Below are 27,841 nucleotides of genomic sequence, written 5' to 3' on the forward strand. Positions count from 1 at the left end.
CACGCTCATTTGCATGTATTTGCGTTTATCATCTCGTTAACCACAACGATATTCAAGCTACAGGCGTGGTTCACTTGTCACAGTATCTTCTGACTCTGGGTCAGACTCCGGATCAAATACGAGGGATTACTGCGAGCGGTCGTGACAACAGCATTACTCAATGTTTTGATAATTGCTAGCGGTGCATCCGCCTTTCCAGAGGGGGAGCTGCGAGTCTGAGAGCTGACGTGCAAATTACGTCACTTCCAGGTAACTGGCCAATCATAAGACAGTCCGTGTCCCGCGTGTGTGATTTTGGTCTGAAACAGCGCGGCTGACGACAGCGTCAGTGATGAGACATTTACATCGGCTCGTTTGCAGTGTCTCTAGCAGGTTATTGACCATAAAAACGACATGTTTGTAAGTACACCTCCATATCTCACATATAAGTGAGATAGGACCATGCTATGTCCTCTTTAATTAAAAAAAATAAATTGCATTACAATTATTTGTGTTCTTTCGTTTGTTGCAAGTTTTATTAAGATATGTCACTTCTGAAAACACTATTTTGCCCGAGGAATGTAGTACTCGCATCACAGCCCAAACAAATCAGAAGTCAGAAATGACTTTTTTACAAATCACTACATCTTTAAATACATATACACATTTAAACTGTTTTAGTGCTTTGTTATTCCTCACCTGCATGTTTACTATTTAACTATCACTTAATTACATCAAGTGCAAATGATGGGATTTTAAAACAACGTCGCAGTAATTTGCAGTAACTCAGAGTCTAATCAGCCGCAGTAAGTGAAAACACCTGTATGGGTGAATCGTGGAGGAGCAGGAAACTTCAGCAACATTCAAATCCTTTAAAGCAAAGAAACGTGTTCAAGTTCTAAAGCAGTTTATCTACAGATATAATGTTTGGGTTTAAAAAGTCTCAAACTAAAATGTAAAGACTTTCATCTTTTGTTGCATTTTTATAGGAAAAGTCCACCAATCTCAAGCGATACATTTAATGAACACGTCTTGTAGCAGTGTGAATGTATGAGACATAAAGATGTCTTCTAAAGTATTTTATGCTCCTAAAGTCAGATAAACTTTTTTTTTAAAGACATGAGATAAAGTGAACTTACCAGAGATCTGTCACCAGCTCCTCATCTCTGTGTGCGGTCGTCCATGACCTGTGGACGGGTTGCATTGTGGGTAATGTAGGTCAAACTTGCAAAGAAGAAAGATGGACAACATAGGAAAGAAGACAGAGATCTGCTTCTGCAGCACTATGGTTTGTTTTTTTTTGGGGGGGGGGGTTTAAACACCGGTCATCTGTCAAAGTTGGATTATTATTATTTTTTTAAATAGATTACTCATGAGTTAACTTTCTTTTCATTTACAGGGATCATAATATTATGTAACACCTAACAAAATGTTTAACATTGTTTACATAACAAATACTGAATTAAAAGAAAACTGTTCCTGCAATTAACAAAGTATTATCGAACAGGTTATTCTGTGATAATTGTTACTGAGGAGTAAAATATGCACACACAAAAAACCCTCCGATAGTGAGGAACAATAAAAGCAGCATAATTAAGTTGTTATAACCAAGAGCTGTGCTTCTGTGCAGCATCTGAGTAAATGTACTACTCACTGCTGCACAGCACAAATTTCCTAATTTAAAAACAAAAACAAAAATCAGAAATCAGAAAAACTTAATGAAGGCGGGATTAGCAGCAGATTTTTCACCTAACAATGTCTGTGCTGCTGAAAATAGATTATATTGTATAATATATTATACAATGAACATTCTATATTGTTTCAACAGAACAGGGAAAAAAAATGACCTTTTCTTTCTCTATTTAATTTGCACTTTTGGTTACTATGTTGTGGTTCCTTGCGTTCTTGGACAAAACATGGACATTCAGGTCTGTACACGAGGGCTTCGCACAAAAGACAAAGCAGAAAAGAAAACATCACATGCTTGTCGTCTTGAGTTTTTCTTTTAATGACATCAAATGGGTTCATGTAAAAGTTGAAAAGGAGGGAAAACACTGGGTCACATCCTCATCATCATCATCAGCAGTGTCATGTCCTATATGCACTGGGGTGACCGAGTCCCAGGTCACATCCACTCCAGTCAGATTTAAAAAAACCACAACAGTACCTTACTGAGCCTCTTCTGTGATGGTGTGATGCGACTGTGCTTTTATTTTTAATTTCAGACCAAGACAAGAAGCGACAGATGAGATAGTTTCCTGCGATTCCTGTGATCAATAATCTTCTGCATGATGATATATAATTCAAGCTACGGAAATTGTTTACTGACACCAACTCTCATACAAAAAAATCTTCATCACAGATCACACCTCCACTCTTTTGATTGGCAGGCGACAGACGGCCAATCAAACCACTGTAATGGCTTCCAGTCCCGAGTCCTTTTGGCATCCTGGTGAGCAAAATCCCCACTGAACACATTCCTGTGATTTGATTGGACAAAGGAAGAAGGGGTGATTGGCTGAATGATTGCTCCATGCAAATAGTTTCTTCAGTCTGATAGTGTAGCAGTAAAGTTGAGAGTGAAATGTTTGTGCGGTCATGCTTTGAAAATGGTTTGTAGGAGAACGACTAAACGATGATTCTACTTGCGCTGCCTGTTTAAGTTCATGGCGTCAGGCAGAGGGAGGTCTGGCAGACGTTGAAGATCCACAAAAAGGTCCAACATGGAGTCGTCAGTCTGCTTTGAGATTGCCCTTTTGGCTGTTGAGTGAACATTGGCACTTCAATCTTACTCCACAGAGACTTAGTGCATCATCAGGAGTCCAACACAATGAAGGACACATGGCAGTGCAATCTGCCACAGCAGTCTTTATAGAAAAAACAAGGTCAATGCAACACTTTCTAATATTTTTCTGTTTCCTTGATTCAAGGAAGAAAAACAAAACAGAGCAAGAAGACACTTTTCTTTACTGGTGTGTCCAGGGTTTAAAAAAAAATTAAAATAAGAAAGAATGAAACTAGGGTCTACAATCTTTTCTCACTGCAGAGTCTCAGCAGAAACAATTCTACTAGAGTTCAGACACACAGCTCCAAGGCCACCTGTCTCTCTGAGTCCCGGGCAAGCAGAGAGGAGTGGAGAGAGAGCGAGAGGAAGAAGGAAAAGACAGAAAAGACGACAGGTTAGAAAAGTAAAGTTCTGAAGGAAATCAGAAAAACAAAGGCAGACAAAATGTGAACAACGGGACTGTCAGTGATGTACAGGAGGAGACAGCAGCCAGCCTGGGTCTACATGCATCGTCAAGGGGGGAAAAAGGCAGGAAGGATATCAGCACTACATCAAAGCCATGCAGCAACTATAAGCAGCCTGAACAACAGGTTTTCTTTAACCAGTGAGACACTGAGCGTTCATCTTTACAACGGAGGAGCAGGGACACAGTGAACTCCTGTTGCCGGCAGAGTTTTTGGGAAGTGAAATGTTGATTCCCTCCCCAGAGCAACATGGTAAAATGCCCATATGTCATGCAGACCAGGAACCCATCCCATCCCATCCCATCAGGCTCTGTGAACAGGCGTTTGGCACCACGGGGACAGTGGGGGCGACGGACAGCACAGTGGGGAAGGGAGGGGCTTTGGGGTAACAGCTTAGACGAAGCAGGGGAAGCAAGTGCGCAGCAGGATGGGCGACATCTGTTACACCATGTTTTAGTTTCCCCAAGCACCCCACCCCCCCGACCACCCACCACCACCCCTTACTCCTCCCACTCGAGCAGCGCTCACTCACCACGCGCTCACAGCATGGTACCAGAGAGGGGAAAGGGTTTAGCAGCTTTGCTGCGGCTCCCCGCTCCGGCTTTTAGACTTTCTGCCCTCCACATCTGTAGGACAAAGGCAATGTTTATGTCACATATGTAGACAGCAACCAGTTTACTGTACACCTGCGTGCACTGTAGATCCCTGTGGATCGAGATAAATACAATAACGCAACTTCAAAAAAACACCAACTACAGAGAGAGAGAAAAAAAAAGAAATAAATTAAGAATCTAGATGCAAAGGGATCCACTAGTATCGGCACATGGTAATGCAGTGCTTGTCTTTGATTATAACTTAAGTATTATTCAAACAATCTGTACAAGATCTTGTCGGTCTAAACAAAATAGTAATCGGTCAGTGATTCAGTGATGTGTAAATAAACGTTTCCAAACAGCACAATAAAAATGGCGTTCTCTTCATTCGCCAAACAATCTGACCGATGCAAACTTTTCTCAAACTTCCTGTGGCAAATCTTTCAAATCATAAAATAATCCCTCTCATCATGCTCCATTACCTTTACGGTCAACTTGCCGCTAAACCATCTAATCCCCCTTCCTGCCAGATTGTTCTTTGAATGAAGCGGCGCCATTTTGTCACCAGTCCCAGAAAACTGGGTCACACACCTCCCGTCACCCCCCAGATACTCAAAAAAAAATAAAACAATACAGAGCAGGTGTAAAATGTACAAAAGTAACCATGTTACACGTGTCAAAAGAAACACAAAGAGGATTAACAAACACATTTTGATCACAAGGGATCAAAATCTGAGTGTGAGGTTGAAACAGAACAAAGCCATGCAGTAACGTAACAGAGTTAAAAAGACACACTCCCACCAAATGACGTGATAAACAGGTGAATGTATTATCTGGCAAACGTAACGACTATGAAGGTCCAGTGTGTAACGTTGAATATGCTTTGGTTTTTGTAGCTTTAGAAGAAGTCGTTAATACGCCCAAACGTTAGTGAAGTGAAAGCTTATGAAGCAAAGGAAGATAAAAACAACATCCTCTCTGGTGCGTTAAGGCCACCGTAGTTACTTTTTACACACTGGACCGTTAATTTAAATAACAGCTATTGTGAGATCTGTCCCACAATGCTCTGGTCCTCATCAGGGATGATGCCTGACATTAAGATTGTTTTGTTGTAGTGCTTGTTAAGACTGAATCCCCAACATTTCTGCTCATGTATAATAAGGTCTGGGTCGTTCTTTCCACGTCCAACAGAGAGACGCTTTTGTCCTAAAACGAGAGTCCAGTCAGTCCAGCGTTCCACGTACTCAACCACATTTGTTTGTCCTTGTATTCTTTAGGTGCCGAGTGTACATGTGTGGGTACGAGTGGACCTACGTCTTCTTCGTTGTCTCGTTCCACCAACTTGACTAGTACGTACGACCCGTGCAGACTCAAACTGGACGTGTGCTCACATTTGTCCACATCCACTAAATCTACGTCCCGCTAGCAGTTAACTGTGGACACGCAGATGTGGAAGAAGTTATGACCCAGGCCTGAATAAGCAGAGACACTGAGAGACACTTAACTGTGACCTGCACTCTACAGCTACAGTATATAACTATAGCAAGGCCACAGAGTTAATGAGGACACAATAACATGGTAACGGCTGTTGGATAGAGGAACATTCAAAGCCCGACTTTAAAGAACAGAATGGGATAGAAAACAGAGGTCAAAACAGGAGGCAATAAAATAAAATTTAAAAAAATAACAACAACAACAAACCACCAGTCAGCACCATGGAAAACAAGAAACCAAAACACCACACACACACACAGAGAGACAGTGCTCTGATAAATACATGCAGAGGTCGAGGATTGAGCAGTTATCCATCCGTTCTTTCTTTAAAGTCAGGTGTTGTGTGTCAGTGAGTGAACCAGAACCTCGTCATCACTCACACACACCCGTACTCATACCACAGAGACTGGTTGTCCTCTGGGTTCAATGACTGGTCTGAATTACTCGCACCACTGGGGTCCACGCTCTTGTTATAATCTTCCAAACCGGCAGGGCCGGATCTCACTTGGCCGTTTGACTGGCAGTGAGGGTTCTGGTTTTGGGTGGGCGCGTGGTGCTGGGCAGGTGGAGCCGGCGGAGGTTTATTTGCAACGGGCGGCCCACTGATATTACTGACGAGGGAGGGGTTTATAGACAGGAAGGGGAGGTTACTGTCCGTTGACTCGCTAAAAATGGAGTCCATGAACACGGACTCTACAGTGAAGGAGGGGCCGAGGAAAGACTCGAGGGTGGAGAGGTCGGGGTCCTCCAGGCTATGACAAGGTAAGCTAACTGATTTGGCCATGGTGGAGGTGGTGATGAGGGCACCTTTAGGGTTGGAGCTTTTGGGGCGGTACTCACTGGGTGTAGGCTGGGAGCGTACAGCAGCCTTGGTGGAAGCGACGGGGGGAGAAGCGTCGACCGACACCGGCTGCCGGATGTCCTTGGAAAGCAGGTCGTGGATGCTGGTTCGCCGCGTGGTGCCTTCGGCCGTGGAGATGACGCTGCTGGCCCGAGGCAGCGTGGAGGACGCCGAGTCCAGGCGCTCGGAGACGGACGTGGCTTTGCCCTGCGAGGACAGGCTGGAGCGGATCGGGACAGAGCCTCTAACGCGGGTGCTCTCCGCCTTCCGCAGGGTCGGGCGCCCCGGCTGTCCCGAGGATCTCGGTGGACGGTCGGAGGTGAGCGGCGCCGCTCTCCCGCTGGATGAGCGCAGTATACCTCGGCTCTTTGTGCGTTCCTTCTGCACGTGCTCAGAAGAAGTGGGGAGGCGAGGAGAGTCGACAGTGAGGTTCTCCTGACTGCCAGACTGAAGAGGACAGAACAAACACCATCAAAACCTTCATATAGATTCATTTTACCGTAAATCACCACATGCTGATTACATCAAATACTGCTGAATTGGTTATCGGATTCATATAAAGTAAACTGATTATCCGTTGCTGTTCCTCTTTTATTTTTTAATAGATTTTTCTTTTTTCTTTTTTTTTTAAATGGCTGCTATTTTAACCTGCAAAAGTTGTGTTTTTGGAGTCTAGGGCAAATTAAGATCATTGCTTTCTTTCTGCGTCAATGACTTCCACTCTTCTTCAAGAAAGATTCTCACTGTCACAAGCCATTTGGGTTTTCTGTGGTTTACTGGTAAATTTGAGTTTTTAGCTCAGTCTAGAAACGTGTCTGTGTCAGAAGCCTTACCTCAGCAGGATCAATACCCTCATCCAGGAACTGTTGCAGAGAAAGCACCTCATTGCCCGGAGACGCCGTCTTCCTGACCTGGCTCTGGCCGGGGCTGCTCACGGAGGCCGAAGGGTCGTGCGACCTGCGCAGCTGCAGCGGGCTCTGGTGAGAGGAGCGTGAGGAGGTGGGCTGCTGGACTGGACTGCTGCCGCTGCTGGACCACACCTCCTGGTCCAAACTCAGGCTGAACTCTCCGCTGCTCTCACTGTGAGGTCTGCTGAGGCTGCCGTTCAACGTGCCTGTGGGAACCGGACAGAGAGTAAAGTATTACAATATAGTAGTAATAGTAATGAGTTCAAATATTCTATCAAATATTCAAATTATTGTTCAGATTTAGTAAATACAGATGATGAAGTCTCACATTTTTACAACATGAATCATTATTTTTAGGTTTCTTTCAGTGAACTCGTCGATTTACACGTGTTTATTTTTAAAAAAGGGAAGCAAACGAGGACAAAAAGAGTGGTTAGTTGATAAGGAAAGAAGGGTGGAGGGGGTTAAGGGAAGGAGGTGCGTACCTTTGCCCTCCAGAGGAGAGGTGAGGTGGGAGTTATTGTTACTATTACTACTGGTGGTCCTGTTGCTATGGAGACTGGAGGGTCTGGTGGCTGGGTAAGGGACAAGAGGGAAAACACACGCACACACACATAAACACACAGTTAGGATATGAACACATATATATGTACACACAAACACACACACACACATACATGTACCCTCAACAACATGTACTAAGACAAAGAGCGACACGTTGCCACGCGCAGCGGTTTGAGCGAGTGTTTCCTGCTGGGCCAGCAGATGGCACATGCCAGGCACAGTGACAGGAAGACGGGCTCAGTGCCAGCTCCATCCACAATATGTCCAGTTAGTAAACAACAGCTACTGATGCAGAGGGCAGAAAAAAAGGCACAAGGAGGTGAATAAGACGACTGGAAACAAGAGGACGTCAATTATGGCAAATTGAATTAGGCTTACTGTCATTACCAAATTAATCGTCAACTAATTTTATTGGTTTGAATGTTTTTTTGGTAGTTTTTTATACGATTTTATAACTTAAAAGTGAATATATTGCCTCACGTAACAAGAAAATCATTATGATTTAAGAATGTTGCTTTGAAGGCAAAATAAGACGTTTGAAAACATCATCACTTTGCGGTTTGAAACGCGCCGGTCAACCTTTTTCAACCTTTTCTGATATTATATTAGGGATGAGACGATACGATGCTCAATAACACTGGATCAGATATCGGACAGATAAGAATGTTTCGTGATAAAAAAATGTGTAGCGATTGGAGAGGAAACTGGATGACTTGTACAACACCAATAACAGAGACAGTGAGAAGGAAAAGAAAGGAAAGGAAATGAAGTGGTGACAGTGTGACCTTGTTCTTTCCTGTGTTCAAGGAGGAAACCAGAGACCGTGAAATAATTCCACACAGGTTCTTGTGACAAGGGTGGCACCAAATTAGAATTTAAAGTAGCTCTATTCACTGTGCATCTGTGGCAACAATTTTATTTTACGACTAGGAAACCAGCCCAGTGTTTGTGGCCCAGAGTAGAGTCGAGTGCCAGTCACTTACTACAGATGCTACAGGGAACTCTGCACCTAATGTTCAGCTCTGCAGGGGAAAGATACAGAGCCACAGCACTGCTGTACATGGGCAGGCCTGACAACACACACACACACACAGATGCAAACTGTACATCACACCACTAATTCATGCACAATACAAAACAAGCAAAGTAGAATCTTCTTAATGCTATAAGAGACGGATAAATTACAACATAGCAGCTACAAGTTACTTTAAAAATCCATGGGCACTTGAACCTACCATTACTGACTGTGCATATAATGGCTGATGCACTGTGAGTCATGTCCGGTGTGTGAGAGAGGGTAGACGGCCGTTTCCTTCAGCCATTACAGAGATGTACAGGAAACTGGGTGTGTAGCGGTGGTGTATTGATTGTCTGAGTGCATTCTGGGAAATCAGCTGCTAAATAGAACTCAGGTGGAGCACTAATGCTCAGCCAATGTCCTGGGGAACCAGTTTAATGAGCTATAGGTTATGTCTCACTGTCAGACAGTGGGCCGTGAAGGTACTGCAGGTCGGCTGCACGTTCATAAAATAGACAAATAGAAAAGAGTTTAAATAATGTTTTGTCATTTAGCTTCAAATGCTTATATTTAAAAAAAGATGTTTATGAATTTTGACTTTCTTGTGGAAAGATTTGGACCATTTATGGATCATTTACAAAGTGTCTTAACCTCGCTAGTTCTAAACAACTTTAAAGCAAGTAATTTAAGCTTATACTTTTATTTAAAGAATAATCAACTTAACACATTTTGCACTATAGTTTTGCAGAGGCTGATTCAACGTTTTCTGGAAGCTTTTCCATCTCTTCTCATCCCTTGTTTGAAAGACCTTCATATTCTAGATTTAAAAAAAAAACAACAAACAAAAAAACGCAGTTAAAATGTCAAATCTTACCTTGACACTTGGGTTCCTCAGAGGAGCCGGCAACATCCTCACAGGAGACGTTATCTGTTGAGACACAGAAAAAGGCCGATGCTAAAAATCTGCTTTCAATCACACAGAAACTTCCCTTCACAAACAAAAAGCCCTCTGACCTTTAACGTGTAGCCGGTGCTTTGCCCTGCTGTGCCCAGCAGAGGGCAGCGTGAGAGCAGCACAGTCGATGGCGTTGGTGGAGAAGGCGAGCTCCTTCATGCGCCGACCGCCACGCCTGCCGCTGCCAGTCATTCCAGCGTCTCCGCCTTCAGCGCCGTCTAGATTCTCAGTGCTGCCCGCCCACTGTGAGCCCGGAGCAGCAGCCACTGCCATGGTCTGCAGCAGGTCATTCATGGCTGCGGTCACAGAAAGGGTCACGAGGACGGGAACATTCAACATCTCATCTCAAGTCATGACGTAGATTTTGCGAGCATATTATTTTAAAGAAATCCATACATATCAGATAATGAAAGCATTTTTCCTTCACCACAGAGGAATTGTGACTTGGGGAAGAAAAATGGCTCAAACTAAATCTACTGTTTAGTCCTGCTAAGACTTATATAGCATCAGTATAGATCCAATACTGGTCAAAATCACAGACCCAGATATCAATTAAAGAAACTTCAAATTTGATACGGAGAATCACTTTTGACTTATGTGACATCAATGACATGCAACCAGAAAGTGAGGGATGCAGTCATCATGTGAGTAAAAAAAAAAGGCAAAACAGACATGAGTAATTTATAAAAACAAGAATGTATCAGAGTGACTCATATGAGTATTGGTAGATACTCATGGCTGTGATATCAGTATCAAAAACCTTGAAATGGTACCGAGCCATCCCTACTTGCAGGATGCTGAAGTTGCTAAAGTCTAAAGGACGACTAGCATAAGAGTGAATCATGAATACAATTCTATGACGATGAAAATTTGATTTCTGATCTCACAGTGCATGCAGGCACACAGAATTATTCAAACAAATTAGTGCATAAACGTGGCAGTCGCATAGTTTTCTTCTTTCATTCAGCCAGTTTTTTTTTTGTATTTAAAAGCTGTTTTCCCCTTTATGCACTTTGCTTATCGAGCTGGACGTGGCACTCTGAGGGCATGCAGCAGCAGCAGGAGAGTTCACAAAAAGATCAGAGCAAGTCAGTGTCAGCAGAATGAGATCTATAATGAAGCAGTGAACACAGAGAGAGAGAGAAGAAGAGGAAGAGTAAAGGCCTTTATGATGTGAGCGGCGGTGATACGACGGCTGATTTTGAAGAGTCATGCTGTAATAAGAGATGGACGCAAACCCAGCAAAGGCGCATGAAAACTCACACACACACACACACACACACACACACACACACACACACACACACACACACACACACACACACACACACACACACACACACACACACACACACACACACACACACACACACACACACACAAGCACCCATAAACAGCCTTTCATTCAGTATATTTAAATAAAAACAAACAAAACAAAGACAGTACATGACAAAGCTGCCCGCTGCACAGTGATTCACACAATCACTAAACTACAAATTAAACAATGAGACTCAGAACTAAGGAAAAGGAAAAGTAATACTGTAAGACAGTGAAAGACAGAATTTCCCTTATGTCATAGCAGCATTTTTTTTTTTTTTCCCTATCTCATAAGTGAAGTTTGTGTTGTACATTCATCAGTTTGCGGGGAGAATAAAGTGAGAGTTCTGAATGCTGTTGAAAGCTAAACACACTACAGGACAAAGAGGAGGCGGCAGACACGGGGAGGAGGAGGAGGAGGAGGAGACGGAGAGGTTGAGGCATCTAGGAAGAAAAAAAAAAGGGGATAGTCACTGATGTCACTGAACACATCATAGGGGTGTGATGACTATACAGAAAATGTTGGTAAATCTTTGGAAGATATCTCTTCAGGGTACAATTATGATAGAACCTTGAATATTAAATGGAAATGAATCCAAATGAAGTACTGTGTTAGACGCTGTCACTGCCACACCCCCACCACCGCTGACACCCTGAAATCAGTGACTCTCCCTTCTTTGTTTCTCCTTGCATGACGATGACGGAGAGAGGAGGCGGGGGGGGGGAAGGAGACTAGCACGGCGGCTAACGGAGGTCTTACACATGGAGCGCCGGTAGATGGCTTTGGCCTTGTCTTTGTCCTTGGATCTGTTCCTCATGAAAGGCAACCTTTTTATAGCTGTCGGAGCGCAGCCAGAGGAGACGGAGAGGAGCAGACAGACAGAGACAGAGAGAGATGGAGAGACAGCACAGTCCAGGAGGAGGTGGAGGAAAAAAAAAAAAGAGGAAAAAAAGGAGGGCAGAACAGAAGGATGTGGTTAACGTTATGACAAAGAGAGTCAGGGGAGAGATGCAGAGAGTGAGCGGAGCGCCTGGACACTCAACCGGACATCAGAGAACAATCTAACAGACACCACGACCTCTGGACTTAGTGAATCACCTCCTTAAAAGTCCATTGGAGTTTAAAAAAAATAACTTAGTTCAGACCACTCCCACTTTAACACACTGAGGTGGTTTAAATTCTTGTGGTGCATTGTACGCTGACATCCATACAAATCTGTATGTTACAGTGAAAAACAGCTATAAAACCACACATCTTACACAACAGGGACGTTAATGAGGCTGAAACATCTACAAACTCTTCGAGCTAATGTGTTTTGTAAAGCTTGTACTCAGAGGGTTACACACACTTAGTTGCTTTGTAAGCTGTTAGACGCCGTCACTGTAATACTGAGAATTAAATAATTAAAAATGTAGTTCTTTTCCGACACTCTTTCTCACCCGACTTATTGAAAACCTGAATATTATTCTTTAAAAGGGCAGACTTTTTAACAAAAACACATTATGCAAACAAATACATTGAAACATTACACACACACACACACACACACACAGTGTCATGTAAATGTCCATGAGCATTGTACTTTACATAACAACTGATCTGAAAGCAAAACACAACACAAGTGTCGACACATCACTACACCTAGATGAGACACAGTAGTAGAGGAGCATTAAAGGGTGCAAAACTGCAGTGATTCCCAAATTACAATAGCAAGTGCTCACTTTTGTAGTCACTGCATGCACTAACCTGTGCAACAGTGAAGGCACTTCCTCCAGCATAGAATGATTACAGTTTAATCTTAATGTCTTTGGTGCAGTTGTTGTAAAGTGCATCGAAATACTCTCTCTTATGCTATATGTTCTAGCTTATTACACCCAAATCTACTTGTTCTAGTCCAGCTACACAAAATACAATATGACAGACCTAAATGATCCCACAATGCATTGCACCATTTAATAGGTATGATGCTACGTTAGAGGGCGTCTCTTTCTCATTTGCGGGTGAACTGCACAGATCAGCACGTTGACACGTCTGTAACGGAGCGATAACGAACTGAAGCGGATTCAAAACACACAGCACCTGTGTGATTAAAGCGGCCTCTTACATAGGTTTATAGAAATCAAGCGCTCCATCGGTTTCTTGTCCTTTTTTTTGGAGCCGCTGTGTGGAGTCAACCGCGTGCTGCTGCTGCACAGTTCAACCCAGGACTCTCTAGGACAGCTGAGTGACACAGACAATGGACTCACGAAAACATGCTCTGAGAGACGTGACAGTCGGGTCACAAACCCCGCCCACCCTCCCCATCCGCAGCATACCATTGGTGGAACCCTGCTCTGGGGCATGGGAGTGCTGCCCTCTCCTCCCTTTGCAGAGAGAGAAGCAAAGGAGCGGTTAAAGGAGGAGAGAACCATTCACACAGACACTCGCACACACATTGAGCAGCAGTGTGTATTCTGACTTTGTTGGGACAATAGTTGTGATATCTCTCATTTGTATAGAGTATGTACTGAGGTGCATGTATGTATAGTGTTTTTTGGGCATGTGCTGAACAACAAATCTCGTATTATTTAGTGCACAGACAATCAAGCTTTCCTTTGAATTGACAGGATGTGTTTCCTTGGTACTCACTGCTGCTCTTCCTCTGTGTGAGCGTGTCGTCCAGAGAGTTGGAGCCGGAGCCGATAGACGAGCTGTCCTGGCTGTCCGGAGGGAAGCTCAGGAAAGCGTCGCTGTACTCGGAGCGGGACGGCGTCAGCGTGAGGGAGCGCATCCTTTCGCGGCTCTTCGGATTGATCAGCTTCTTCACCTGCAGCTTGATCCAGTTCCCACGCCTTTGTTAATGAAGATGGAAGAAAAGGAGAGAGTGGGAAAAGTAACGCATGATTCAATCCAGAAGAAGGCAGCGATGAAAAGAATTACAGATGCCACCACTAAAGTGTGACAACCAGGAAAAAAAACATCAAATGTAGGCTGATTGTTTCCTGTGTGTTACACTTTATTCAGCCTCTTAATGTTGGTGATGTTGCGGTGCACAGATGTGTAAAGCTCTGCAGACTACACATGTTTAATGCATCACTTCCTGTTTTACCACCTCAAATACAAGAGTCAGCCAGTAAGCATGATTTCTTTCATTATTGTACATTAATGTGAATTATTCAAGCCCCTTTTCCACTCGTGAAATTATCGGTTAATATTGGTTATTTGTCTGCAGTAAGAATGAAAATGTTCAATAACAATCTCTGCAGCAGTGATGTAAACATGACAACATGACATTTCATCTTCTACTGCTTTAGTTAGGCTCAGTGTCACTTGTTAGTTGCAGAGTCTGCACTTTTTCCCAGTGCATTATAACGTGCACAGTTCAGACGGCAAACTAAAAACATCCTTCAGTTGGGAGTCGCTCTTCCCGTTTCAGTTGTGTCGGCTCTTCACTGAGTGTTTGAAGTTTAACACGACAAAGGAAAAAAAAGGGAAACAGCTGCTAAATGACCAGATGATTCAACTCTGATTGAGGTCACTTACACAAAATCAGTACGCACTTTTTTGGTCGTTCACTCATCATGGAGTAGCTGTTTTACCTGCGTGGAGGTGAGGGGTCGTAGAACTTGTACTGGTCCATGATCTTCTCCTCAAGTTTTTCCTTCTGTCTCCTCAGCTCATTCAGTTTGTCACTAAAACAGAGAAAGAGACATTCATTCATTCATTCATTCATTCATTCATTCATCTATTGTTTTGAGGTCTGTTGTCCATTTTAAACAAAAACATATCATCGGGGGTTTACATGTATTGTCTTTGCTCAACGTGGAAGAGGTCCTTGCTCTCCATGGTCTGCTCCAGCAGCGTGCGATTCTGCAGCATCAGAGTCTGGATCTGATCCAACAGGTGACGATTCTCCTCCTCCAGGTTTCCTTTCAGCTGACTCAACAACTAACACACACACAGGGATAAATTAGTGAGATGATACAACACCTGGACAGAAGTGAAGAGAAGAGAAGAGAAGAGAAGACTGATCTCTCCTCACTTCACACTGGTTGGTGAGCTTGGTGGAGGTGATGTCTAGCTGCTGGTACTGTTCCTTCAGTTTGGAGAACTCGGCCTCCAGCTTGGTCTGCTCCAGCTTGGCGCTGTTTAACAGGCTCTTTGTGTTCTTATGGTCCGACTGGAGATTCTCATTGTCCTTCACCAGCTGACGATAAGTAGAGTTCAGTCTAAGGACAGAGCAGAGTGACTCCTCAATATACACAGACGTTATCTTCCACTGCGCACCAAAATGTATCCAGGTTCTATTTAGATACGATTATAATTTTATATTGACATTAACACACAACGCAAACAAATGGCTGCTTCCTGCATTAGTCATTATCTCGTCTTATCTGTATTTGCTAAGGATGGGACACATGTGATTTTATTGTTCATTATAATACAAAGCACTCACATTAAGTTAATTGTGGTGCATTCCCATTAGAGGGGAGGTAGTTGTGATGGGAGAACAATGACTCACATTTCCCACAAATGACTAGCTCACCAACATACAGTCCTGGTGATTCATTTTTCAGTCATTACAGGTCTTTATGATTTATAATTATTTCACTTTCACAAAAACGTATCCTACCGCTTTTGGTTATCACAAGAATAAATGTTCACATTGTTCAAAATCAAACCTGTGATTGTATTATTATTATTATTGTATACAGTAAATAATTTCTACCTGAAGAGTTTAAACCACTGTCCCACATCTCTGGTGTAACTGTGCTAAAAGGTTAACATGTTATCTATAGTGAACAGGTTTAGATATTACAATGAACTGGTCACTGCAGGTCGGTCTGACCTGTCGTTTTCCTCTTTGAGCAGTTTGTATTGGTCAGCTGTGGCTCTGTGTTCCTGGTTGTCCTGTGCTATTCTCTCCTGCTGCTCCTTCAGGTTTTTCTCCAGCTCCTCCAGCTCGCCCTTCCTCTGCAGCAACTGCTTGTATCTGGGTTTCATGGAAACACATACACATTACAAACTGTTCTGCTACTCTACCAGATGTAGTTTCATTATCCAAGGCCACCCCCATCCTTGAGGACCCCGTCTCACTTGTCCTCCAGGTCCCTGTGCTGCTGCTCCAGGCTCTTGTGGGAACTCTTCAGCCCCCTGTTTTTTCCTATCAGGGCTTCGTAATCCACCGCCTGCATCTCGTGCAGCGCAGCAAGCTTCTCGTGGTCTCGGAGGAGCAGCTCGTAGGTGGCCCTCACGTCCTCCTTCTCCTTCAGCGCTCCGTCGCGCTCGCCTTCCACGCTGCTCTGCTGAGTCTGCAGCTGTGCATTGTGGGCCATGAGGGCCGCACTCTGCGAGCTCAGGGTAGAGTTCTCCACCTGAAGGAGGAGAGAGAGGGGGGGGGCGGGGTTTAATTAAAGACATGTGGAAAGGAAGAGGAAAAATAAGAGAAGATGACAGAGGAAAGACATGAGTGAGATGATAATATAATACAAGGTAAGAAGTAAAGAATAGAGTTGACATTTTGTCACTTTCTAATTGAAAGTACTATTTTCTTCTGTGGGGAGTTCAGTATTTGGCTCCTGTTGGTGTCAGTGAGTAGAGTTTTTTGCTATTCCAGTCTACAGGGGGCGCTGTGTCTCTATTCTTCCCTTCCTCTTTGCCGTAATCTCCATTTACAACAGAACAGCAGGATATTTTTTTCTTTTCATATTTCCTTTGTGGTCACAGCGGTTTCCTGGTTTCAAATCCCTCTCCAGTCATCATCTAGTGTGTGTTTGCAAACTCTGACACACACACACACACACAGGGGCAGGTGGTGACACCCCTTTCTGTGCACATTGACAAACACCTCTTTTACACACACACACACACACACACACCTGCCTTACATATGCTCTCACACGTCTCACACCATGAGACCTACTAAGACCCGAGATGACAGCCAGAGCCGGGTGCACGGTCAGTGTAAATCCTGTTGCTCCATAAGAAGGGTTTGAATTGCTTCCAAACAGGAAGCATAAATCCTCAACAGGGATCTCAGCAACCTGACACGACAACTGCACCAACACAGCAATGTAGAGAAAAGCCTGGACGACCCTACTATGATCATAGTTTTATGACATATGCATCATCACTGCTCCTGTTTATAGTGAATATACATATGAAAAAGGGTTGGACGTTATTTAATTTGAATTATTATTTAATTAATAATTTAATCATTTAAATTGAGTTATTTAATTTCATTGTCACTGTTTTTCATAGTTTTGCATCAGGGCTGAACAATTTAGTGTTTTCAAATAGAAATCGCAATTTTAAATAACACAATTATGACATTGCAGAGGTTGTCATTTAGGATCAATGGTTTATACTGTATTTTTGTTGGTCTCAGTGATGGTAAACCATATAGTTCAGTATTTCTTGCATTAGAATATGGAGTAGTTAACTCAATTGTTTAAAATCTATGACAACGTGAGTGTTAACTCATTATATTATCGCAAAATCAAATCGCAGTTGTGACATCTATCAGAAAAAAACACAATTAAATATCTTTCCTGAATCGTTAAGCCATAGTTTAGGTCTCAACTCTGACCGCCAGTGGTTTCACACATTCAGTTTTATCCTTGTAGCTTTTCCTCTCTATCTAATAGATTCCTCTGTTGTCCGACTGTTGTGTGAGTTTTGAAGGATGTGCGTGAGGTTTTACCTGCAGCTTGGCGTTCTGTGTCTGCAGTGTTGTGTTGTTCTCCTGTAAAGACGCCGTCTGTCTCTGCACAGCCACAATCTGAGCCTGCAGATTGGAGCTTTGAGTTTCCAGTTGTTTGAGTTGGCTCCTCAGGGCGGCCTTCTCGGCCTGCAGTGTGGCATTCTGGGTAAAACACACACACGTAATATGATATTAGATGTGGGAAAATACAAGATTTGTGTGCGTCTGCTGTGCGTTTACTTACATTCCTCTCCACCTCAATGAGCCTGTCTTTGACTTTCAGCAGCTCCCTGGTGGCTTCATGGCTCTCCTTCTCCCATTTACTGACACACTGAGAGTCCTCCCCTCCTCTAGGGGGCGAGCTCAGCACCATCCTCTCCTCCTCCTCCCTCTGACGCAGTGCTTCGTAGTTTTTCTTCACCTTGGAGGAGAAAAATAAGTACAAAAGCCTTCAGTGCATTACAAATAACATTTCTGATATAAACTCACATCAGTCACATCAGAAAAGATCTATTACAGTTTCACTGCTGCATTTCAGAGTTCCTCCACAGATGCCTCGACATTTAAAGTGACTTCAAAACCTGAGCATCTCTTCAGTGTGAGCAGACATCCTCCTCTCTTCCACTCCTCCTCTCCCAGACTCCTGACGCCTCATGAATAGATAAACTGGCTGATAAGAGTTGGAAGAGTGGAGGAATAAATAATGCATCTGCCTCGGGAAGCCCTCAGTGCTTTAGACTGCAGACTTTTTTTTTTTTAACTTTGTGGATTGTGTTTTTATGCTGGGTCTCCTGTACAGTGGTGGTGCTGCAGGTTTCACTGCAGGTATGTGGTTGATTATTATTATTATTATTATTGTTATTATAATGGATTTCTGTGTGTGTTACCAATGGATATACAGTAGTCTTCTGGTTTGCACGCGGAGTCTAACTAGGAAGTTACAATTTATTAAATGGCCACCAGGGGGCAAAAAAAAAATCCATATAGTATATGGGAAAATGAACCCTTGTCTCTAACCTCCTTTATTATATCAGTAAACATTTCTCTGAGAAACTTATGGTCTCAAAATAAAGCATAGTGGACACCAGTGTGATCGGAGTTTGTTCTTCGACCAGAAGATTGCGTCCTCTTTTTATATTTGGTCAAAGGTGTGGTGCTTCCAATGGTTGTAGGGTGTAATCAGGATGTACGCTGCCTCTCACCTAAATCAGCTGGTACTGACTCGGATTAGAAGGGCATACAGTTTGTATAACTTACCGTCTTTAGTTCTTGCCGAAGTTGCTGGTTGAGGTTTGAGGACTCCTGCAGTCTGGCCTCTAGAGCAGCAATCTTCTCCTCTTTGATCTCCAAAGATGATTTCAGTGTCGACTCTAGTTTGGTTTCCAGGAGCTTGAACCTAAGAATAAAGCCTTGGTTAGTGGATGCTTGGAGTCCAAAATGTGAAAACACAGGTGCCATCAACACACTTTTACAGATTTTAAACCAAAGAGGATCAGGCTCTGGTCTAAGTTTGAACCCCCGGGTTGAAACAATGCCAGAAAATTCAACTTAGGGACATGTGTGAGCGTTAGTGAGCCGTTACCTGTCGTCGGAGTTCTCGTCATGTAGCAGCCTTTCCTTGTTCAGTCCGATCTTCTCCAACTGATGGGTCAGTTTGTCCAGATCATTATTCATCTGCTGAGTCCGCAGCTTCTCACTCACAAGCTCCTAAATGCAGCACAAACAGAGGAGTATGAATACAACGCAGAAAATCAGGATATTTTAAAACAAGAGCTCGGTGTACCTCTCTGAGAGTGATGAGGGTCTTCTTATCGATGGAGGCCAGTTTGACCAGCTCCTTGTTCTCTCGCTCCAGGTCTTTGACTCTCGTGCACGAGTCCCTGAAGAAGATCATCTCCTTGCCCATAGTTCGATTCTCTTTCTCCAAACTGGTGATGCGCTGGTTGTTGTCCTCCAGCGTGGAGTCACGGATCTCGGCCTGGTGCCTCAGCCGTTTGTTTTCCTTCTCCAGGAGCTTCTTGTCTTTCTCCAGCAGGGAGCTTTCCTGCTCCAGAGTCTTGTTCTGGGGAATAACGGCACATAGTGCAGAGCAGATGGATACAACGTCATTTGATGGGATTATGCCTAGTCTAAATGCCTGATAAATACTTGTTTGGCTAAAAATTGACACAGATTAGTGCAGGGCCAAAATTAATCTGGGATAATCCAAATCTGCTGGGGCAACATGCTGTAACTTTATTGCTGCACAGGCATCAATTAACTTCTCAATTATTTATTTATTTACTTCACAGACAAAGTTCTTGGTCTCTACCAAACATTTTCTTCCCCCTACCTCCTGCTCCAGCTGCTCCAGGCGTTTGCTGGAGATCTTCAGCTCCTCCAGGTTGCGTTGGAGTGCTTGATTCTCAGTCTCCACCTCTTGAAGCTCCACCTCCAGCTGCTGAATTTTCTTGCTGCTGTTCTCTAAAGCCTTCTGCAGCCGTTGGTTCTCTGTATCTAGGCCCTGGTAACTCACCTGGGAGAGAGAGATTGGGATATTATAAGCATCAATGAACTAGTTGTCTCACTCCCTGATGTGACTGCACGGCCGCTTTTCCACTGGTCAAAGAGAATTCTACTAACACATTTGGCTTTTTCCTTACAAGGACAATGAGTATGACTGGCATTCACGCTTAGGCCAAATGACTCTGCACAAGACACAAGACACGTGACTCAACACACTGAATTCTCCTTTATTTTGGCAAACTGGACGATGATGCTTCTCTTACTCTTACTTTATAATGTGCACTATCCAAGTGAAAAACAACAACAGTGTTTTCTTCCACTGTGTGCTGCATTTCCCACTTCCAACATATGTTGTGTTCCAAAGTGTTTGTGGCATCAAATGTGACTCACATGGGAAAAGAAAAAGGCAAACATTCCACGTGCAATGGAAAATGAGCTTTGGCAAATTTCAGAGGCAGTTTATCCGTGTTTGAAAAGCCCACATGTAGTAACGGCTGACAGAGATACTCTATATGTCAGATCTCTGTGTCTGACGTCCTGATCTCTTACCTCCAATCTCTCCGTCTTCTTGGATGAAGCTTTGAGCAGCTCCAGGCTGCGCTTCAGCTGGCTCTTCTCACTCTCCAGCTCCATGTTCTCAGCCTCCAGCTGAGCAGCCTTGGCTCCGGCCGACCGGAGGCTCTCAGCCGAGCGCCGGAGCTCCAGGTTCTCCTCCTCCAGCTGGGAATTCTCCTTTTCCAGAGCCTCCAGCTGGAAGGCCATGTTCTTCAGCGCATCCAGCTTCTTCTTTAAACGCCGGCCCTCTGCCTCCAGGTCCGTGTTCTCCTTCTCCAAGGAACACACCTACACACATGATGATGGTGGTGGTGGTTGGTGGAGTGTAACAGTCTAAATCGCTGCACTTTGGTTTACACCAATGTCTAGTACTAAAAGAATAAATCAGATTCACCTAAGGCTCATCTAATGTTCACAGCTTTTTCCAGCAGGAAAGTGACATTTATGTCGATTTGAAAACTGCTCACTCCACTGCTCCAAAGTCTTTGGAGAAAACATTAACTTAAGGTAAGTGTACACTTAAGCTCATGCAGATTTTATGAGAAAAGCCACACGTTGAGGGGCTTAAATGCAGCTTCTTGGCAGTGATGTCAGACAATCATGATTATGCTTCAGTGCCTCAGACAATCAGATTTCATAAAACTTGACCTATCACTTTAAGCTACTAAGCTGCAAATTATCTGGGATGCAAAAAGAGCAAAATAAAAACTGCTATGAACTACTTTGGTAAGTCTGGAAATCTTTGTATAAAACAAGACATTTGAAGATGTCGTCAATTAGCCATACATGGCAAAATTTCAAAATGCAACGGACCTTTTCACACGTGATTCCAAGGCTGGCGACTTTCTTCTGCAGACTCTCTTTGTCCCTTTCCAGCTTCTCCATCTGAATCTCCAGCTCCTCTGCTCTCTCCCCTCTCTCCTTCATCACCTCCAGTTCCTTCCCTGCACACAAAAGACACAAATTCTCAAATACTTATCCTATGAATTGAAAATAGCATCTCAGTGTCTACAAAATTAAACCTGAAATTCAAGGTAGGAAAAACAAAACAGACAGACAAAAAAACAAACACATCCGTCACTCATTGGAGTGACTGAGACTCACGTAGTTGTTTCCTTTCAAACTCCATCTTATTGAGTTTGGCGGTGGTCTCACAGATGGACTCGTGGAGAATGCGGTTCTCCTTCTCCACGTCCTTGACTCGGGCCTCGGCGCCGACCTGGCAGCGCTGACGCAGAGACGCCACCGTCTGACTCAGGTGCTTGTTCTCCTGCTCCAGACCCTTCAGCTGGAGAACACACAGCATAGAAGTCATGTTTATTACGAATGATTCAGAGTTAGTGATGGAACAACAGCATGCAAAACAGCATTTAATCCTATTATTATTATTACAATATATTTTGGAACAGAATTGAATCACTTAGATTTCATCCCTTTACAACCACAGTAATCTGTAAGTGCAGCATGTTGTGTTTGCTGCAGCTCGTCTAGGCTGGATTTGACAAATCAGATGGTTCAACTAATCTACGGTGTCAGATTTGGGTCAAACAGCAGTCAAGTCCCTGCAGACACACAGTGGGCCACACTGCATCAGAGCTGTGTGCGGTCAATAAAACATAGTGGGTACTGTAGCTCTGCGAATAGTTTTTACGGTTTCTTTTCGGAGCCGAGCGCAAATCGATCAAACAAAGATTGCTCTCAGCACAGACTTGGGCAAATGACAGCGCTTCGAGTCACGTTGTTTCTTTGGAGATTCCGGGAAACGAGAGTCAATGGCGGGTTTTGTGGAGAGCGCGTCGTGTATGACGCACATTGTTCAAATCTCCACGTTTGTCTGTGTCTGACCATGTGTGCATGTCCAGTACACAAACCACAGCATTAGCTACATGCTAGAGCACACAAACGCTCCATGTGATTATAATTATCATTCCTGCATATGTTGGTCTGTGCAATGTATTAAATTGACCACATTTATGTGGCAATTAGGCAAGAAAAAAAAACAGCATTAAAGCATTCACCACAACAAGACTAATTAATTTTATACTGTGAGTGTGTGTGTGTGTGTGTACCTGTCGCTCAGAATTCTCTCTGAGTGTTTCGAGAGTTTTCTCCAGCAGAGCCTTCTCCTTCATCAGGTCAGTGCTGAGAGACTCGGCGCAGCGGAGCGACTCCCTGTCTGTGGTCAGTTCAGTCTGCAGCTGCTCCAGCTGCAAACACGCAAAGACACATTTTCAAAACGTCGCACTGTCACGATTTGGTTTGAATTATTTTGTATTCAAGAGTATTCAAGATAATGACCTTATGGTGGTTGTCAATTCTATCAACTTAAAAGCAACATTTTCCTAATTTTTCACTATATTTTCTACCCTATTAGTCATCCTTAATCCATGAACTAACATAAACCGCCCTATAAAGCTGTTTTCAAACTAGCTTTTGTGTTGGAAACACACAGAAACACACACAGATTTAAGGCCACATGTATATTTCTGTTGGTCCAGTCCACCAGTAGCTGCAATCACATTTTAATAACATTTGCTTCAAGACGTCAAGAAAGATAATCACTTTTGAATGTTCTCTTTGTGAGAGAAAAAGACAATTTTATGCTTTTGATTCAGAGGAAACAGAGAGACACTTATGTTTCTGAAAACAGCCGAGAGACTTCTCTTAGTGAGGGGCATTAAAGAGTCGGAGGCTGCAAAAGAAAATGCAAGAAGCTGCCTGGATTTACAGCTTTGCTTTCATCCTCCTATCCACCCTTCTCTATGCACTCTCCTTTCTCTGCTTTATTCCTGCCACTGAGTGAAAAGGTCTACAGGCAAGTGTTAGGGTGATATATTATAGAGTGCCTGTCCAATATGCTAATCGTGGCTGTGGGACTGAGAAGGGGCAGAACAAGGGGCAAATGAACTGCAAGCAGTTTCTAACCCAGAAGGAAAATTTCTGTCTCTGCAATCCTATTATTTAGTCAGAAGATTTGAAAACTGCCAGAGGAGTTTGTCATGATGCAACTCCTTCTACAGGCCTATTCTGAGGTAAGTTTATGATTTCAACCTCTGAAATATCTGAACTCAAAGTCCATCGTGTCAAATGTGATATATCTGATGCCACAGTACATCTCAGTGGATCGTATTAGAAATAATCTGCCTTTGACTCTTATCCAGTCCAGGAAAACCACTTAACTACAGGTAATTACTCACCGTTTGGTTGAGTTTCTGGTTTTCTTGGCTGACTTTAGCCAGTTTTGCCACAGTGTCCTGGCTGGCTGCTCCTCTGAGCTCCTCCACACTCTTCAGCAGCGTCTGGTTTTCTTTCTCAAGCTTCAACAGGCGACTTGAGGTCAAGTCGTTTACCTCCTCGCCCAGAGACTTCTGAGGGACTGAGTCAAAGACAACCAGGACATTTCAGACTACTTTCACAAATGTAATTAGCACAAAAACACACTGGTTTAACTTTACAGGTCCTAAAGCCTTTTAAGTGCCATTTTAAAAAATCAATCTCACACCCCTCCCTTAACCAGATCCCTGGCCAATTAAACCTCTTAACAGGCTTTATAAGCCAAATGCACAGATTACCCTCCAGGAGCAACTGAATATTAATTACAGCTCTTAACCAAGTGGAAAGAATACACAGTGGAGGCTGGCAAATGCATGAGGGCCATAGAGATGACACCAGGACAAGAGCCATTAACCAAAGCCTGCTCTGTACAACCTTCTTCAACCTGGCCAAGACCCATTCTTTCCTTTTGTACGCTTTCAAATGGCTCCTGATAAAATAGTCATCCACAATAGCCCAGAAAAAGTTTCAGCTTTAACCTAATTTATGGTCTTTTAACTGAGATCCATGCTCTTACTTTCCAACACTGTTGTTTCCCATTAGTTTTCTAAAATTAAGCTACTTCTACTCCAGAGAATGAGCTTCCTACTTCCATTACCATGCACAGGCCCAGTAGTGCACCTGTCTGGTCATGTGATTATGTTTTAAGGTGTGTTAGTATGGACGCAGATCATGTCTGATGAAGAGCTGGAGCCCGTCATTTTTATCTGAACACCGCCGTTCACCCAGTGTCAGCTGGGATTGGCACCAGTGTCACCCACGGCCCTCATGTGGAGGATAAAGTGGTAGAAGATGGATGGACTTAGTAGCATGGATGAAGCCTATGTCTTACTTTCAGCGAGCTCTGGTGTCTTAGATAGTTGCTCCAGCTCCCAGCCCAGGTGCAGGGACTCGTCCATGCTCTGTTTCTGCGCCATCCCGAGCACAAGGTTCTCCTCTAACAGCTCCTCCATTCTCTTACGGTCCATGTCCCTCTCCTAGAGAGAACAGAGGCCATGCACAAATACTGAATACACAACAGATAAAAGAACTGTACTGTCTTCTTCTTTTTATATAAATAAATAAAATGAGTTCAAATTATGAATAAAAAAAACATGGAAATAAAGTTATTATTCCTGATTTTTGATTTTAACTACTATTGTGCGCAAACAAATGAAGCATCACTGTAGTCTGTACTGACACAACATGAATCCATCATCTCACCCTCTCCAGGTCATGGATCTTGGATTTAAGCTGCAAATTCTCTTTCTCTAGGAGATGCAGTTTGTCAGAGCGCGTCCTGCTGGCATCCAGCTGTTCCTCCAACATGCTCTTAGTCTCCAGTAAGACCTGGTTGTCCTCCTTCAGCTCCTACAGAAGAACATACATTTTAGTTTTTCCCATACATACTGTATATGCTTGTGTGTTATAGCTTGACAGTGGCGTACCTCGACTCTGGCCTTGTAAAACTCGATGTCGTGAAGTTTCTCCTTGTATCGGCTCAGCTCGCTCTCCAGTTTGTCCACACGGATGGCTTTCTCTCTGAGGGAGTCCAGCTCGTCGCGGTAGGCCCGAGCCGAGCGAGCGTCCGACAGCAGCTGGTAGCTCTGCAGGAGGTAGAAATGGAGGAAATTACACTTTCATAATTGATTAATCTCTCAATTATTTTGTCACTGAATCGATTAGTTGCTTTGTACATAAAATGTCAGAAAATGTTGATAGTTTTGATAATGTTCTCAAAAGTGTTTTTCAATGATAATTTATTTCTTATACAAAGAAATCATCAAATATTGACATTTCTTGTTTGAGTTAAAACTGAGGAATTGATTATAAAAAATCCTTTAATCTAGTAATTGATTAATAATCGACTAATCGTTGCAGCCCTAGTGAAGACGTTTGCAAAAAAGCATTCACATCTCTACATAAGGAAGTGCAGGAACACAGATGTTCTCACAGATGTGTTTTCTTTCTAAGTGGGTACGCTCACTGACTGTATATGAACAAATTACTAAGAACAATTCACAAACCACGTCAGTTACACAAAGAGAAGCAGACAGAAGCATCTCTCCACACAACAGATTACACTGTCAGCCTGCCACCCACTCCAAATCAAAAGCCATGCGAGGCCGTTGCTGGACTAAAGATAGCTCTAATAGCCCCTAATGAGCTGAGGCACGAGCTAACTGATTAAAGCCTGGCAGTGTCACAGAAGCAAAGTACGTGGAAGGAGGAGGAAGGAGCAGGTGTGAGGAGGGAAGGAGAAAGGACGGGGGGGGGTGAGGATATGAATGTTTGTGTACTGTGTGCATTCAGATTTGTGCAGGGTGCTGCGAGCTGCGGCCTCACCTCTTGCTGAAGCCGCTTGAACTCCACCTCCATGTTCTCAAGCTCCTGCCTGGTGTCCAAGAGCTGCTCACTCTTCTCCTCTCTAAAATACGAGATGATGAGGGTTAGATGATAAACAAGCGCAACATGGAAACAGTCCAGGAGTATGTAACCTAGAGACAGGACGCATTTGTGAATGTATTAAATCAGATTACTAACGAGGACATTCATTCCTTTGGGGCCTTTCCATTTTAAGGCGTGCAGTGTAATCATTTAATGGTGGAAACATATTGACACACAGTTGCACAGAGTAGTTCATAGAATTTGTCTGAATAGCTTCATCATTTCACTTCACTTTGAGCTTTTATTTGAAGTAGTTTTACACTGCTTGGATTGTTTTGGAGTCATACACGAGGAAGCATTCATGCTATTAAACTTCAGAGAGCAATCCTACTCAGGTGCAATTGTCATGATGAATTAAGTTATAGGTTTTAGTGAAGGAGGCCATATCCCATCATGTGCGACTGTTTGCCAGACAACCCACAGACCCAGCTTCCTAAAACCAAGATTAAAAATAGCCTATTGTGTTGTGAGCTGGTCAGGAGACCAAGATGTCTCTCATGTGTCTCAAGTCCTGATAAACGTCCTCTTTCTGTCGGTCCTCACACACGGCTCGACATGCATACTGACAGAACAAGAGAGGAACGTGAAGGACCGTGTGACCATTCCAGGGACAAACAAATGCAAATGTGGCCCTGTGGCTCAAACTCCTGTCTCCATTTCCACAACACATCAGATTAAAGAAGGGGAGGGAGAGAACGCTTTAGTTTCTGGTGCAGGGAACAGAACGGTTTGCTACTTAACACACTACTGTATTATTAGTGTGATTGACGCTGGAGTAGAACAGCCGTATACTTACTGTCTGTGTATGTGTGTGTGTGTGTGTAAGTTCTCCACCCTCCTTCTACCACAGAGGAAGAATGTGTGGCACTGCTTTGAAGAAAAACTCACTGCATTCCTGAGATGCTGTCCAGTGAGAGTGTATGTGTGTGTGTGCGTGAGTGTGTGTGAGTGTGCGTGAGTGTGCGTGAGTGTGCGTATGTGTGTATTTGTTCCCATTTCTGGCAGAAACACTTGTCAGGAACAGTCAAAGTGATGGAGACCAAAACCTGGTCCACATGGTTAAGTTTAGGGCTAAGAGTGTGGTAAGGTTAAGGTTAGGGTTAAACATTAACTGGTTATGGTTAGGGTTTGGGATAATGCTTTGTTTAGACTGTCCAAATGAACAGAAGTCAATGCAGTGTCCATAAAAGGATAGCTCTGTGAGTTTGTGTGTGTGTGTGTGTGTGTGTGTGTGTGTGTGCGCACTCTACGGAACATCTGATAGTCTATCTGATTACAGCTCTCAGGGAGCATCTCACTAAAGAAAGGGCTGTCTCATTTTTTTGTTGTTGTTCTCTAATTGATTTCCTCCTTTCTCCCACAGATGATGTTATCTTTAAGAATCTGGAGCTAATATTCCGGCAGTTTCTGTTTTTGTTGT

The 27,841-nt window shown here is 43.5% G+C and overlaps 1 protein-coding gene across 7 annotated transcripts in view; it reads right to left on the minus strand.

Moving 5' to 3' along the window:
• Nucleotides 1-1,966: 1,966 nt before the first annotated feature.
• LOC122781650 (girdin-like) overlaps nt 1,967-27,841 on the minus strand; it is a 67,615-nt gene continuing 41,740 nt past the window's right edge. The window contains exons 9-38 of one of the 7 annotated variants that reach the window (XM_044045511.1): nt 26,320-26,401; nt 25,422-25,580; nt 25,198-25,344; nt 24,827-24,971; nt 23,859-24,037; nt 22,731-22,868; nt 21,766-21,949; nt 21,475-21,605; nt 20,656-20,949; nt 19,934-20,116; nt 19,385-19,663; nt 19,184-19,308; nt 18,859-18,997; nt 17,846-18,022; nt 17,602-17,763; nt 15,996-16,273; nt 15,748-15,891; nt 14,941-15,127; nt 14,701-14,846; nt 14,498-14,590; nt 13,548-13,750; nt 13,235-13,282; nt 11,679-11,756; nt 9,661-9,897; nt 9,521-9,574; nt 7,550-7,639; nt 6,990-7,270; nt 6,156-6,603; nt 3,761-3,854; nt 1,967-3,086 (exon numbers count right to left, since the gene is read on the minus strand). In XM_044045511.1, the coding sequence (XP_043901446.1) occupies nt 3,799-3,854; nt 6,156-6,603; nt 6,990-7,270; nt 7,550-7,639; nt 9,521-9,574; nt 9,661-9,897; nt 11,679-11,756; nt 13,235-13,282; nt 13,548-13,750; nt 14,498-14,590; nt 14,701-14,846; nt 14,941-15,127; nt 15,748-15,891; nt 15,996-16,273; nt 17,602-17,763; nt 17,846-18,022; nt 18,859-18,997; nt 19,184-19,308; nt 19,385-19,663; nt 19,934-20,116; nt 20,656-20,949; nt 21,475-21,605; nt 21,766-21,949; nt 22,731-22,868; nt 23,859-24,037; nt 24,827-24,971; nt 25,198-25,344; nt 25,422-25,580; nt 26,320-26,401 (4,867 nt within the window). In that variant the 3' untranslated portion in view covers nt 1,967-3,086; nt 3,761-3,798. Of the gene's footprint in view, nt 3,087-3,760; nt 3,855-5,530; nt 6,604-6,989; nt 7,271-7,549; nt 7,640-8,611; nt 8,699-9,520; nt 9,575-9,660; nt 9,898-11,678; nt 11,757-13,234; nt 13,283-13,547; nt 13,751-14,497; nt 14,591-14,700; nt 14,847-14,940; nt 15,128-15,747; nt 15,892-15,995; nt 16,274-17,601; nt 17,764-17,845; nt 18,023-18,858; nt 18,998-19,183; nt 19,309-19,384; nt 19,664-19,933; nt 20,117-20,655; nt 20,950-21,474; nt 21,606-21,765; nt 21,950-22,730; nt 22,869-23,858; nt 24,038-24,826; nt 24,972-25,197; nt 25,345-25,421; nt 25,581-26,319; nt 26,402-27,841 lie in introns of those variants that run through there. The other 6 variants (XM_044045512.1, XM_044045513.1, XM_044045507.1 and 3 more) reach the window with 6 other exon arrangements.

Source organism: Solea senegalensis, linkage group LG15 (assembly GCF_019176455.1).
Source record: "Solea senegalensis isolate Sse05_10M linkage group LG15, IFAPA_SoseM_1, whole genome shotgun sequence".
Taxonomy (NCBI): Eukaryota; Metazoa; Chordata; class Actinopteri; order Pleuronectiformes; family Soleidae; genus Solea; species Solea senegalensis.